We start from the raw sequence: 13,093 nt of genomic DNA on the forward strand, positions 1-13,093 counted from the left end.
TAATTATCCTTTTAAGGACCTATAAGTAAAACATCCTTATCATGTATTTTAGATAAATTAAACTGTCCTCAGAACAACATTACTGTTAGGACTTTCAAGACAAGTGGGGGATTCGTGGATTAAAGAATCCTACATTTCTGTACTGAGAAAGAAAATTCTAATCTCCTACTTTTATTTCTGAAGTAGACGCTCAGCTTTAAGAACAGCTGACAAAATGTCGTGTTCAGAGAAATATTCTGGTCCTTTGAATTTCATGTTAGAAAAAGAACTAGGAAGCAAGGCGGCACTGGCTCTGGTTTCGTTCAAAACTGCAAAGCAACATACAGTATAAATCTTTCGTGGAAATCCATCCTTTGGTGATAGAGACTCAGGAACTAACGGTCTTAAGTTTTCTTTTCTTCTCACTTCGAAAAATAATATTACATGAAAGCTAATATACACTGTGCTACTTTTCCTAAACTTGAGGACAATATAGTGACTACAGTGTAAGATACAGAAATTTGGGGAAATCTTAAAGTTTTATTTATGAGTTTTTGAAAGTTGTGTTATAAATTACCCAATAGGGTTTATTAAAATGTAAGTCTTTCAATTGGTAAGAAATTCATCAAATTTTAAGAATAACTACCTTCCTCAATTGTCAAGAAAACATGTGGTTTGAGAATTGGGTCTGGAGTATACGAAGCTCTGGTTTTGATCCCTATCACTCAGGATGTGCGGAGGGAGGGAATTAATGACACCAGGTGATACCAAACCCTTGGTAAAGATCTCTGCTGGTAACACAGCTCACTGGGAAAGATCTCTGCTGGTTACACAGTTCACTGGGAAAGATCTCTGCTGGTTACACAGCTCACTGGTAAAGATCTCTGCTGGTAACACAGCTCACTGGCAAAGATCTCTACTGGTAACACAGTTCACTGGCAAAGAGCTCTGCTGGTAACACAGCTCACTGGGAAAGATCTCTGCTGGTTACACAGCTCACTGGGAAAGATCTCTGCTGGTAACACAGCTCACTGGCAAAGATCTCTGCTGGTAACACAGCTCACTGGCAAAGATCTCTGCTGGTAACACAGCTCACTGGGAAAGATCTCTGCTGGTTACACAGTTCACTGGTAAAGATCTCTGCTGGTAACACAGCTCACTGGGAAAGATCTCTGCTGGTAACACAGTTCACTGGTAAAGATCTCTGCTGGTTACACAGCTCACTAGGAAAGATCTCTGCTGGTAACACAGCTCACTGGCAAAGATCTCTGCTGGTAACACAGCTCACTGGCAAACTACTTGTTGAGTTTGCTTGAGAACCTAGGTCTTCGAGTATCAGGAAAAAAACAAAACGAGTAATTACTACCCATAGTCATGAGATCCAGAAAATATTGAAAGATAAAAGATTTCTGAGGTACATGACATAAACTCACACTTTTTAATCTCCCTTTACAGTATTATTTTAATTTCACTTTTATTGAAATTTCTGTATCAAGAAATAACCCTTCTATTATTCCTTGACAGTCATTTTTAAAGATAAAATATCTAATTACTTAAAAGTATATTATTAATAATTCCAGTTATCAAAGATTTCTTAAGAACCACTAGGCAAAATTTGTCTTGATACCATGTACTTCAAACACAAATCCTTGGGGAACCAAGCTGGATGGATGTGATGTGAAAGCCTCCTCCCAGAGGACTAGATTTCACAGTAGAGGAAGCCATCCAGGCTGCCAAGGGAGAGAACAAGCAACTGTCCTGCTGTGATGCCCACCACTCCCCGTCACTCGGCAAACATGGATACAATGACCCCGAGAGCACATTAGTGATGCTCACACAGCGGTAGTAACCAAATGCTCTCTGACTGACCTAAGACCACTAACAGGAAGGCTGGTACTGGACACCTACCCAAGTACCACAGGCTCGTGCGGCCTTCTGTCAGGTTCAGTGTGCCTGGCCTCCTGTTGAGGTCTTTGCCCGTGCAGAGTGGTAAGTGCGGGTCTACTGGCATTCTTCATTCTTCTGCACCCACTCTGGCCAACCCCATTTGTTAAAGATGTTGTCTTTTCACTGTGTGAATTTCCCACTTATTTATCATAAATCAGGTGCCCACAGATGTGTGGATGTCCGTCCGGTCATCTTCAGTCGGGAGGTCTTCAGATCGACTCTGCTGATCGATGGGTCTGCCTGTGTCAGTGCCGTAACTGCCACTCATCCTGAATCGGGGACGGTGCTGCCTCCCGCAGTTCTTTCAGTATTTGACACGGTTTTAGCTATCTTGGGCTTTTTCTGTTTCCACACGAAGCTGAAAATTGTCCTTTCAAGATCTCTGAAACTTTGTCTTAGAATGTTGATGGGATTGCACTGTATCTGCAGAATGCTATTGGCAGGATGATCATTTTTTACTCTAAATCCTACCAACCTTGAGCGTGGGAGATCCTCCCGTGTGCCAACACCTCCTTCAGCTTCTCTCTTCTGTGTTTTAAAGCTTTTATTATATGAGTCTTTCACTTGCTTGGTCACTGACCCCCAAAATATGTGACATTATTTGAGGCCATCGTGAAGGATATTGTTACCCTCATTTCCTTCTCACCCTTTGTCGTTTGTATATATGAGGGTAAACTACTAATTTTGTGAGTTAATCTTGTATCTAAATACTTTGCTACAAGTGTTATCAGCTGTAGGAGTTTCCCAGTGGAATTTCTGGGTCATTTGCGTAAACTATCATATCATCTGCAAATAGAAATACTTTAAGATCTTCCTTTCCAAATTGTAACCTCATCACCTCCCTCAGTGCTCTCAATGCTCTAGCTAAAACTACAAGTACTATATTGAATAGGTGTGAAGAAAGTGGAGAGCCTTGTCTTGTTCCAGTTTTGAGTGGAATTGCTTTGAATTTCTCTCCAATTAAGTTGATGTTGGATATGGGCTTACCATAGCCTGCCTCCATTGTGTCTGGGTTTGTCCCTTGTATCCCTAATCTCTCCAGGACTTTTGTCATGAAAGGATGCTGGACTTTGTCAAAGGCCTTCCCTGCACCTAATGAGATAATCAAGTGGTTTTTGTCTTTCAGTCTGTTACATGGTGGATTACGTGTGTCCATTACATGCGCACATGTAGGGTCTGCACGTGTCTGTCTGTACCAGGTCCTTTGTATATAGATTATGACTTCTGGTTTAGTGTTTCCAGAGCATGTGAACAAGTGGGTCTCTGGTTCCTGTACTTTCTCTCATGACTTTCTTCCTTCTGTCTGTTTGCCCAATTCTGAGATGTCCATTTTTATTAAATCATATTTACCATATCAATCACATTTTTATTATCCCTTGCATGCCTGTTTGTTTTCTAATAAGAGGCAGAAAGAACGTGGATCAAGACCAAGGAGGAGAGGGGGACTGGGAGAAGAAGAGGAGAAACTAGTCAGGATGTGTTATGTAAGAAAATCTATTTTCGATAAAAGAAGAAAAACAAGAGCCCCGTGGGTTCTTGTATTTGAATGCTGGGTTCTCAGAAGTACTTGGGAAGGGTTAGAAGGCATGTCATGTCGCCTTTGAGGTCTCAGAAGGCTACACCAGGCCCAGCATTTCTTTCTCTCCTGCCCCCACCCTTCAGCCCCTGTCACCAAGTGCTTGTGAATCAGAATTAAGCTCTCAGTGCCATGCCTGCCTACCGGCCACCAAGCTCCCTGACGTGATGACCACACACCGACCCTCTGAAACCGTGAGCAAGTGCCCAGTTAGATGGCTTCCTTGATAATTTCTAAGGAGGTTAGGGGGAACATTTGAGACTGAGACCTCTCTGTAATGCCCTCGAGCGTTGACGTCTCTGTCTGTACTTACGTGAGCAGGTGGCAGTCTGCCACTCCAGACACTGTCCATAGGGGAAGGAGATGATGTAGGCGTTGGAGTCCACGCAGCGCTTCGTGCTGCTGCACCACATGCACTCCATGCCATTGCTCGTGCAGTTGGCACAGGAGGTCCGCAGGGAACACGGCTTCTTGCACGGCCTCGCGTTCTGATTGGGACTTACTGCAAGGGACGAGAAGGCGATCGTCTCGCATGCTAACTTTTTTAATTAGACTCTATTTCTTAACTACGTGTGGGTGTTTCGCATCAGTATGTATGCCACCACAGACACAGGCGTGCCTGGCGCCTGCAGGGGCCGGAAGGAGAGGAAGATGTCAGATCTGAAACTGATGCAGACGACAGTTAGGAGCTGCCTGCCGTGTGTGTGCGTTCTGAGAGTCAGATCCAAGTGTCCCAGAAGAGCACACAGGGCTCTTATCCCCTGAAACATCTCTGTGGCCCGGGTAACTTCACTTTAATGCAAATGATTGGGTTTTGTCTGTTTTACTATTTACAAAAAAGCTTCATTGGGCGGACCGAGGCATTATTACATGAGGTAAATTATTTACAAAGCCGTGTGCTAATTTAGCACTGATTTTGAAAATATACAATTCCTTTCATAAGATTATGGTTCTGAGAACTGCAGACAGTCCTGCAATCTGAGTCTTCCTCTCTCCATTGCCTCACAGCGCGTAACCAGCACCCTGGACTTTCCCAGTCACAAGTTTCTCCATAAATGTTCCACACCTTATTTAAGTAAATGTCCTGTGACATGAACAAGTGAAAAAAATATAACTTACTACAAATTCCTAATGCAAAAATACAGCATTTATCATACACATTAGGATGAGGGTCGTTTTTCAACGGCAAAACCGCAGCGAGAAAGCGACAACTGTGGGCAAAAATGCTGAAAACCTGGAACCTGCACTGCCCGTGGGGACGAGAAACGGTGTGGGCCGTGGAAAAGTGAGTCAAATCTTCAGACTATTAAACCTTGTCGATATGTGATAATCAGCTTCACTCAGATGGAGCACCCAAGGGTGTGACGTCACAGCCCCGCCCTGGCACTGCCGTTCCAAATAGTCAAACCTGAGGACAGCTGTGTGCTCCGCCCTAACTGCAACCTCGCTCTCACTGGCTAAAGCAGAGGAACCCAAGTGTCCGCCCACCAGAGGACACAAAATGTGACCACTAACACAGCGGGCGTTCATTTGCCTGGGGCAAGAGACGAGATCGAGTGCTTGTGGATAAACTCTGAAGGGGTTGTGCTAAGGGAGAGAGGAGAGCACATAGGCGCAAAGGCTGTGTGACTGCACTGCATGGGGCACAATGTCCCCCAAGGCAGAGCAATACCGCAATGGTGCTTTCCAGGGCTCAGGGAATAAAGGATGAGAAGTGTTTGGTTTAAAAATATATAATCGGGCTGGAGAGATGGCTCAGTGGTTAAGAGCACTGAATGCTCTTCCAGAGGTCCTGAGTTTTTCAATTCCCAATAACCACGTTGGCTCACAACCATCTGTAATGAGATCTGATGACCTCTTCTTGTGTGTCTGAAGACAGCGACAGCGTACTTATATATAATAAATAAATCTAAAAGAAAAAATTATTTAAAAATATATATATATATAGTTTTAATTTTGCCAAAAAATCCTCTAAGTTTTACATAAAGAGTAGTGGTGGCTGCAAGACAGGGGGACATACTTCATACCACAGAACTATGCGTTTGCAAGTGGTTAAAACAGTAAATCTCACAAAATGTACATAACCGCAATGAAAATACAATTTTAAAAGAACTCAAATACTCTTTCCCCACTTATCAAAGTCCACTTCAAAAGAAATAGCAAAAAGTATTCATTTCCACATAATTGAAACAATACAGCTGTTATATTGAAAATTACTCAGTCTTTGAACTTAAAGATAAATCTTTCCTTCTGAATTGAAAGGGCATCACTAAACTGTAACGATACTGATATGTTCATAATAACATCAGAACCATCAAGAAAACAATTGTACAAATGATAGTGTCCCTGAGAAACGGCTCAGCAGGTAAGAGCACAGTTTCCGAACCCGGGTTTGGTTCCCAGAACACACAGTGTTCATAAGCATCCGTAAGACGCGAAGAAGGGATCGGACTCTCTCCTCTGAGCTTCCCAGGTGTCAGGTAGGCACGGAGCACACAGATGCCATCAAAGCACTCATACACACAGAAAAAATAAATCCTTAAAATTTTTGTAAAAAAAAAAGTAAAATTTCAGAAATTCTATAAAATCAAGTTTTCACCAATGCAAGTTAATGCTAAGGTAAGTTTTAAATAAAGCGGCTGGGGGTGTTTAAATAAAAACCAGTATCAGAGAATCAATATTACGAGAGGATAGTACAAGTTACTGCAGGGTACAAAGCAGGGCTGGCAGCAGGCTAGGACATGCACGTGAAGGAAGGCTGATGACTTGACCACTTACCCACAGGCTTTTCACAAACGAGCCCGTCCGCCATGGATGTACAAGGGTTGGCTTTCAACCCTGCCACAGCAGCCCTTTCCAAGTAGGCACAGAACCCAGAGTCGTTTGGCTCGCCCGGAAGCCACTGCAGGCTCGTGTTTGTGAAAGGAGACATGTCCTCCCACCCCCAGTAGGATATGTTGATCTTGCGTAGGCCGACCCACGGTGACACTCTCTGAAAGAGCAGGACACAGGGCGTTTACAGGAGTTAAAAGCAAAAGGACTGCATGATATTGGCTAACCAGTATGTTATTTTCATTAAGTATTATGTTTGAAAATACATAAACTACCTTTCTGGTCACTTTTACTCCCGATAACAATTTCCGCACAACCTGAAGGACAACAGAGGTCGCCAACTCTGCTCTGAAAGCTCTGAGGGATTTTGAGCTTAGCTACGAAGTTGGATGACTTTTTAGACCTTCCATGTTTTGGATTTTGTTGTTGGTGTTGGTTTTCTCTCCTATTAGAATGAGTTTACAGAATGGCTTTAAACCCCAGCACTCAGCAGGCAGGGGCAAGGTGGTCTCTGGAGCTCTGAGACAGGCAGTGCTACACAGTAAAACCCATCTCACGGAAATAAATTGTAAACAAACAAACAAAAGGGGAATAAAATGTCAGCCTTCGCATGCAGCTGCTGCTACAGCTTATACTACCCGGCATATGGCTTGATCAGTTATGGACTCAAGAAACCACAGATAAAGCTCCTATTTGTATGGTGCAGAAACAGAGGCCAAAATTAACAAATCTATATGGATTTTTGAATGAAGCTGTCATAACAAGGACTTGCCATTGCTATGCATAAGCATTTATACAATTTTAGAAAAAGTGATATCCTCTGTTCTGTAAACAAGAACAAAGTGGACAAAGTCTGGCTGCCATGTTGAAAATCTGATAGATACAATAGACAAAAGCCACGTAACTACTCTTAATATTCTCACTGATCATCAAACCTGGCGAAAGTCAAAGCCAGTTCTGTATTTATACAATTTATCATAATTACTATTTAAAGGCAAAAATATATTCTAAACCCGAGTGCCAATGTTGTATTAGATTGTGGACGTCTCCTTTTCAACATGTGGTGATCTATCTTCTCAGTCACTAAGCTACTTAATAGTCACATCAACGGAAAACAGTTCAACGACAAGTTTGTTACAGACGTGGGGGTTAAGAGTGCTTCTAATCACAAAAGCCACATGTCGCTTCACATGTATCATGTATTTTACACGTTTATTCTGGATGTTAAAAAAGCTGCCTCTTTAAAAATCATACTTTACAATAACATTAGTCATATAATCAATCCAGCGCAGAAATCTCAGATTAACGATGTGCCTAAGTCACAGCAACTCTCCCTGTGCTCCCTCGCCATCCACGGCAAGGAAAAGCCATTTAAAATGAAATATTACTCCCTAACTCATCGTGATAAGAATCTGAAAGAAGAGGAAGAGAAACAAAAGTGAAGCCCGCGATAAAACATTTAAAGTAACTATTACTCAGTAAATGAGCCAGACAGGCTGTTGAAATGAAAGATAAATTACTATATTATGAAAATTTACTGCCACACACCATAAATCATTGTAACGTTTCATTAGCCATTTCCGATAAGTAAGTGATCATTTGACCCAGGATATCTCTTTAAAGTGGATGAATTTGTCGATCTTCAGTGGCCACAGAAGGGTTATCTTAAGCCTACGCGACGGCAATAACTTGGGATAATAATTCACTTTATAAAGAGATATGCGCAGCAAAGGGTCACCTTCAACAAGTCCCCACTGTGGTCTCCGGCAAGAAGCTGTTTCTCGTGAAACAAAGCATGGTTTATACGATGTGACTCAGTCAACCTGAGTTTGCCATCCGCTCCCTATGGGCTGTAATAGGCTACAGGGATTAGCAGCTACAAGAATTCTTAGAATACAGAACTCAAGGGACAGGATTTGTGGTTATTTTGTAACAGCCAAAAATAACTCATGTGAACACAGAAAAGCTAACAGAACTTTAATGACAAGTTGTAGTGTCTTCAAAACACAAAAACGTGAGTCTGCAGCTTCGGCTGTGACAGAACATGAACAGCACTGATTTTCCCGTGCTACGGGGGAACTGTCAAGGACACGTATGCAGACAAGAAGCCCTTAGCGGCACAAAAATAACATCTCATTTGTATGTTCCATATGATTACAATAAACGTTTAGTTTTTAAAAAGACTGCTACATATTGCTAAAGTGTAACAACCAAAGGTCTCCCCACCAGCCTCATGGCCTCACCCTGGAAGCTCTTAAATAAGACAAAGGCTGTGTCTGAGAACAGCGCTTCTTGCTTCTCTGAGTTCTCACACACAGCAGGCGACCAAGCACACCAACGGTTATTTATACTGTGAAATAAGTAATTTCCCTCCTTCAGAGAAACATTTGCTTTACAGGACAGAAAGAATAAATCATGTCCCCGGATGACAGATCACCACATATGCCCATCCCATGGAGGGTCCCAGGGCTCACCTGCTGTGTGTTCTTCTGTATTTCGTCCAACACAAACCCCACCTCCTTGGATGTGGTCAGGGAGGCGAGATTCCCACTGAGATTATAGCAGTAAAGCTTGGCACTGTCGTAGCTTTCTCGACTGGAATTGATTCGAAGACAAGAGTCCCCGACGTGATTCCAGCCTTCTCCACAAAGGTGAGCTAGGGAAAGAGAAAAGAATTGCATCTTACTGTTACACTAAAAAAAGAAAGAAAAAAGGATATTTTCCTTTCGACCTTTTCAAACACTGTGTTCATTTAAATTTGTTAAATAGAACTTTTCAAATTTTCTCAACATGCCAAACAAGGGTTAGGACATAGTTTGAAGAGCAAAAACAAGTTCCCAATTTTTTGATACAATGATTTTTTTGTTGTGGTTTCATTGAAACAGACTTACTACTGAGCCCTGGTGTCCAGCAGAAATCACTAAGTAGACCAGGTTGGTATTGAACTTGTAGATATCCATCTGCCTCTGTCTCCCTAGTTCGTTAGAGGCATGCACTACCATGCCTTTCCTTTATGCGTTCTTAAAGATCTTAAGCTCTGGTTCTCCAACACCTGTTACCTGCATCAGCTCCAAAGATTTCCACGTTGTCTGGTTATTAGCACACGACCTCTCAAAAACAAAATCACGACTATATTCATCCTAATTACATCACAAAAGATCACTGTATTTTATTGCTGAAAACAATTTTTAAGTTTATACTTTTGATCACATTTTTCTCTCCCACACACAGACACACACACATACACACACACATACACATACACATATACACACACACACTATGCACACAAATGTTGGCTAACCACTCCTGAACATGAGGTCTCATCTAGAGTGGTAATACACCCAATGTCATTCCATTGGAGAAAGCTGATCTTTCCTTTGCAAGCAGGTATAAACGACAGTTCAGTTGCTAACCTTTACCCAAATGGCTAGGTTTTCATTCATTCATTCATTCAATTTTTAATATAAAAAAAGAAAATAAAACTATCACATCAAAGTTGGACAAGGCAACGAGACAAACTGGCAGAGGAAAGGAGCACAAGAGCAGGCGCAGGACTCAGAAACTCGCTCACCCACACACTCAGGAGTCCCATGAACACGAAGCTGGAAAACAATGTAAGTGCAGGAGCCTAAGACCAGACTGCCTTACAGAAGCCAAGGTGGGCTTGGTGAGCCTGGCCGATAACCCCAGCACTCGGAAGCAGAGGCAAGGTGTTTGCAGTTCAAAGCCAACCTATACTACAGAGTGAGGCCCAAGACGGGATTAGCTACATAATAAGACCCTACCAAAAAGTGAAATGAGGAGGAAGAAGAGGAGGAGGAGGGAGAACAGAAGGAAAGCAAATGTGTTCCTCATAAAGAATCAAGAAAGAAGTGGAGGGGAGGTTGGGGGAGGGGCTGTGTGAGGGAGTGATTGGGATGTAAGTGAATAAAGTAATGGTTATGAAAACCTCTTCCCACTATAGACTCAGGCAATTATGTAGCAGATAAGATTGGGGGCCATAAATGGTATGCCCCTCAAAGGACAGATACAGCAACAAAGTTACACTGGCTGGCTTACAGCGATGAACAAAGAACAATGTGGATAAATGATGAAAATAAAGTAATAATAATAATAATAATAATAATAATAATAATAATAGTAATAATAACAACAATAATATTAGGACCTCCCTTTCTTTGAAAAGTTAGCTCTACAGAGCCGCTGTGGGTGTTGTATGACAAAGGAACAAAAGAACACAACATTGAACATATAAGTAAATTCTACAAATGTATAAATACTGTGTTGTGGCAGAAGCTGAATAGTAACTGTAGCAGCTTTGGCCTGAAGATTTTTCTTGGACCTAAAGACAATTAGCACTCCGACCATTGAAAGTTGCTAATGCACTGCTTGGGACATGACGGTCTGCCCAGGCTGGCTGGGAGATTTTCTTTCTGACTAGTGCCCTTGAAATCGGAAGAGCTACCAGCCTGGGAATGTGGTGTCATGCTTTGGAAAAATATGCCTCTAGACTCTTAAAAGTTACATACAGCGTCAATGAGGGAAAATAACTATAAAAGATAACTCTGTCTGTCACTGTTTATCAAGGATGTCTAAACTTATGACTGAAAGGAAGTTAAAACATGCGTCGAGGACAAAAATGATATGATCTCTGTTCTGGAACAACATGAATCTATCCCTTCTGTATAAGGAAGCACTCTGACTGCCAGTCAGTCAGGCTGCAAGATCTGCCCACCCCCGCCACCATAGCTGACTCACTCCTCCCTGGACAACTCCTTATCTCCTCTGTAACTGCTGACCACCATACCTGACTCACTCCTCCCTCCATGACTCCTTATCTCCTCTGCAGGACCTGGCCATCCCCGGGGCTGGCCCCTGGCGTGTCCACTTTATCCACCTCTGTTTAATGCAGCATTGAAGTCTTAGCTAGAGCACCACAGCAAGCCAGGGACACAGAGTGCAGACTGGGAAAGACGCAACCTTTCGGCAGGTGATGTAATCTTATACGTAAGACCCCAAAGTCACCCATCCAAATCCCTTAAGAGCTGAGAAACAGGTTCAGCAAAGTAGATATAAAATCAATGCACAGTTATCAGTTGTCTTCCTACATTCCAATGACAGACTGAAAGGCCGGGGAAACACAACACTGCAGACCTTAAAGGCAACGATTAATAAATGGACCTCATGAAACTGAAAACTTTCTGTACAGCGAAGGCAAAGGACATCGTTACTCAAGTAACGAGACAGACAACAGAGGGGGATCACCTTATATGTTATATGTCTGTCAGAGGATTAGTTCCTGGAATTCAGGGAAAACTCAAAATAAACAGCAAGAAAACAAACAGTTACAAACCAGGGCCTCAAACTAACAAAGTTCTGAAAAGATGGAAGGCAAACCACTGAGAATAAGATTTCCTCTCAGCCCAGTTAGAACAGCTATGGTAAAAACTTTTAAAAAAGACAACTGGTGTGTGTGTGTGTGTGTGTGTGTGTGTGTGTGTGTGTGTGTGTGTGTAGAAGGGGGAGGAACACTGACAGAGTCACCGTGGAAATCAGTGCAGTGGCTCCTCAAAAGGTTAGAAGGATCTCCCTTTGATCCAGCTAAACCAGTCTTGGGAATGTACCCAAAGAGCTCCGCTCCCTGCTCTAGAACTATGGAGTCACCCCCGTTCAGTGCCTCTCCATCTCAATGCCCAGTTGGTAGAAACAGCCGACATGCTCACCAACTGACGAAGGGGTAAATGAAAACAATGTGTAGATTTAGACTGGGAATGGTATCCAGCAGTTAAGAAAAAAAAGTCACAACTAAATGTTGGGAGCTCAAAACAATCCTTTTGAACAAGGTAAGCCAGCTCAGAAAGACAAGCAGTGCCTGCTTCCCTCATTCCTGGGTGTAACTGGAGTCTTTAGATAAGTGTGTTTCTTCTGGCATTCCCATAGAGGGCAGTGGTGACTAGGAGCCATGAGGAGGGGCTTCCAGTGAAGCAGAAGCAGAGATCACGGTTATAAAGGGTTTAAAGAGAACAGAACAGGAAGGATTTAAGGGACAGAAGGGTGTGGAGTAGAGGGAGTATGGAGAGGGATAATAATGCCAAATACCTTCAAAAAGTCATATGGAAATCTACTACCATAGCAGTGTGTGTGTGTGTGTGTGTGTGTACCACATTCTCAGTGTGTGTGTGTGTGTGTGTGTGTGTGTGTGTGTGTGTGTGTGTGTGTGTGTGTGTGTACCACATTCTCCAGTCAGATGAAAGCCGAGGAACTCATCCCTACAGCTGACTGGTCTTCACTCACAGGTGTAGTGTGTGCTATGCACACGGGAGGAAAGTCATCATCGATTATATCAGCTGTGACCCTGAGTTACAACAATGACTGGCCACCAGAGACCCACCGGTAAGTGTGACAAACATCACAGAGATAACCAATTACTTCTTCATTGGACCTATGTCCCACCCTCACCCCCCACCCCCCCCCCACCCCAAGAAGATGAAATCCACACTTGGCACTAAGAACAAGTCATGGACCCTAGACAAGTCTTCTAGAGGAGAACCTACCACTGTTTTATTTTGCCAAATGGACACTTAGTAATCCAACTCTGAATGTCTTTTGCCATACCCACAGACAATGCTACTGTAACACCAGTCTGCAGAGTAGAATACTCATGTATCAAACCATGAAGTAGTTACAATGCTACTGTAACATCAGTCTACAGAGTAGAATACTCACGTATCAAACCATGAAGTAGTTACAATGCTA

At 42.7% G+C, this 13,093-nt stretch overlaps 1 protein-coding gene across 1 annotated transcript in view; it reads right to left on the minus strand.

The window, feature by feature from the left end:
• Atrnl1 (attractin like 1) overlaps positions 1-13,093 on the minus strand; it is a 540,190-nt gene that overhangs the window by 447,694 nt on the left and 79,403 nt on the right. Inside the window, exons 15-17 of the mRNA XM_032892246.1 lie at positions 8,809-8,990; positions 6,281-6,494; positions 3,816-4,004 (exon numbers count right to left, since the gene is read on the minus strand). Of these exons, the coding sequence (XP_032748137.1) occupies positions 3,816-4,004; positions 6,281-6,494; positions 8,809-8,990 (585 nt within the window). The remainder of the gene's footprint in view (positions 1-3,815; positions 4,005-6,280; positions 6,495-8,808; positions 8,991-13,093) is intronic.

This window comes from Rattus rattus, chromosome 2 (genome assembly GCF_011064425.1).
Source record: "Rattus rattus isolate New Zealand chromosome 2, Rrattus_CSIRO_v1, whole genome shotgun sequence".
Lineage (NCBI taxonomy): Eukaryota > Metazoa > Chordata > Mammalia > Rodentia > Muridae > Rattus > Rattus rattus.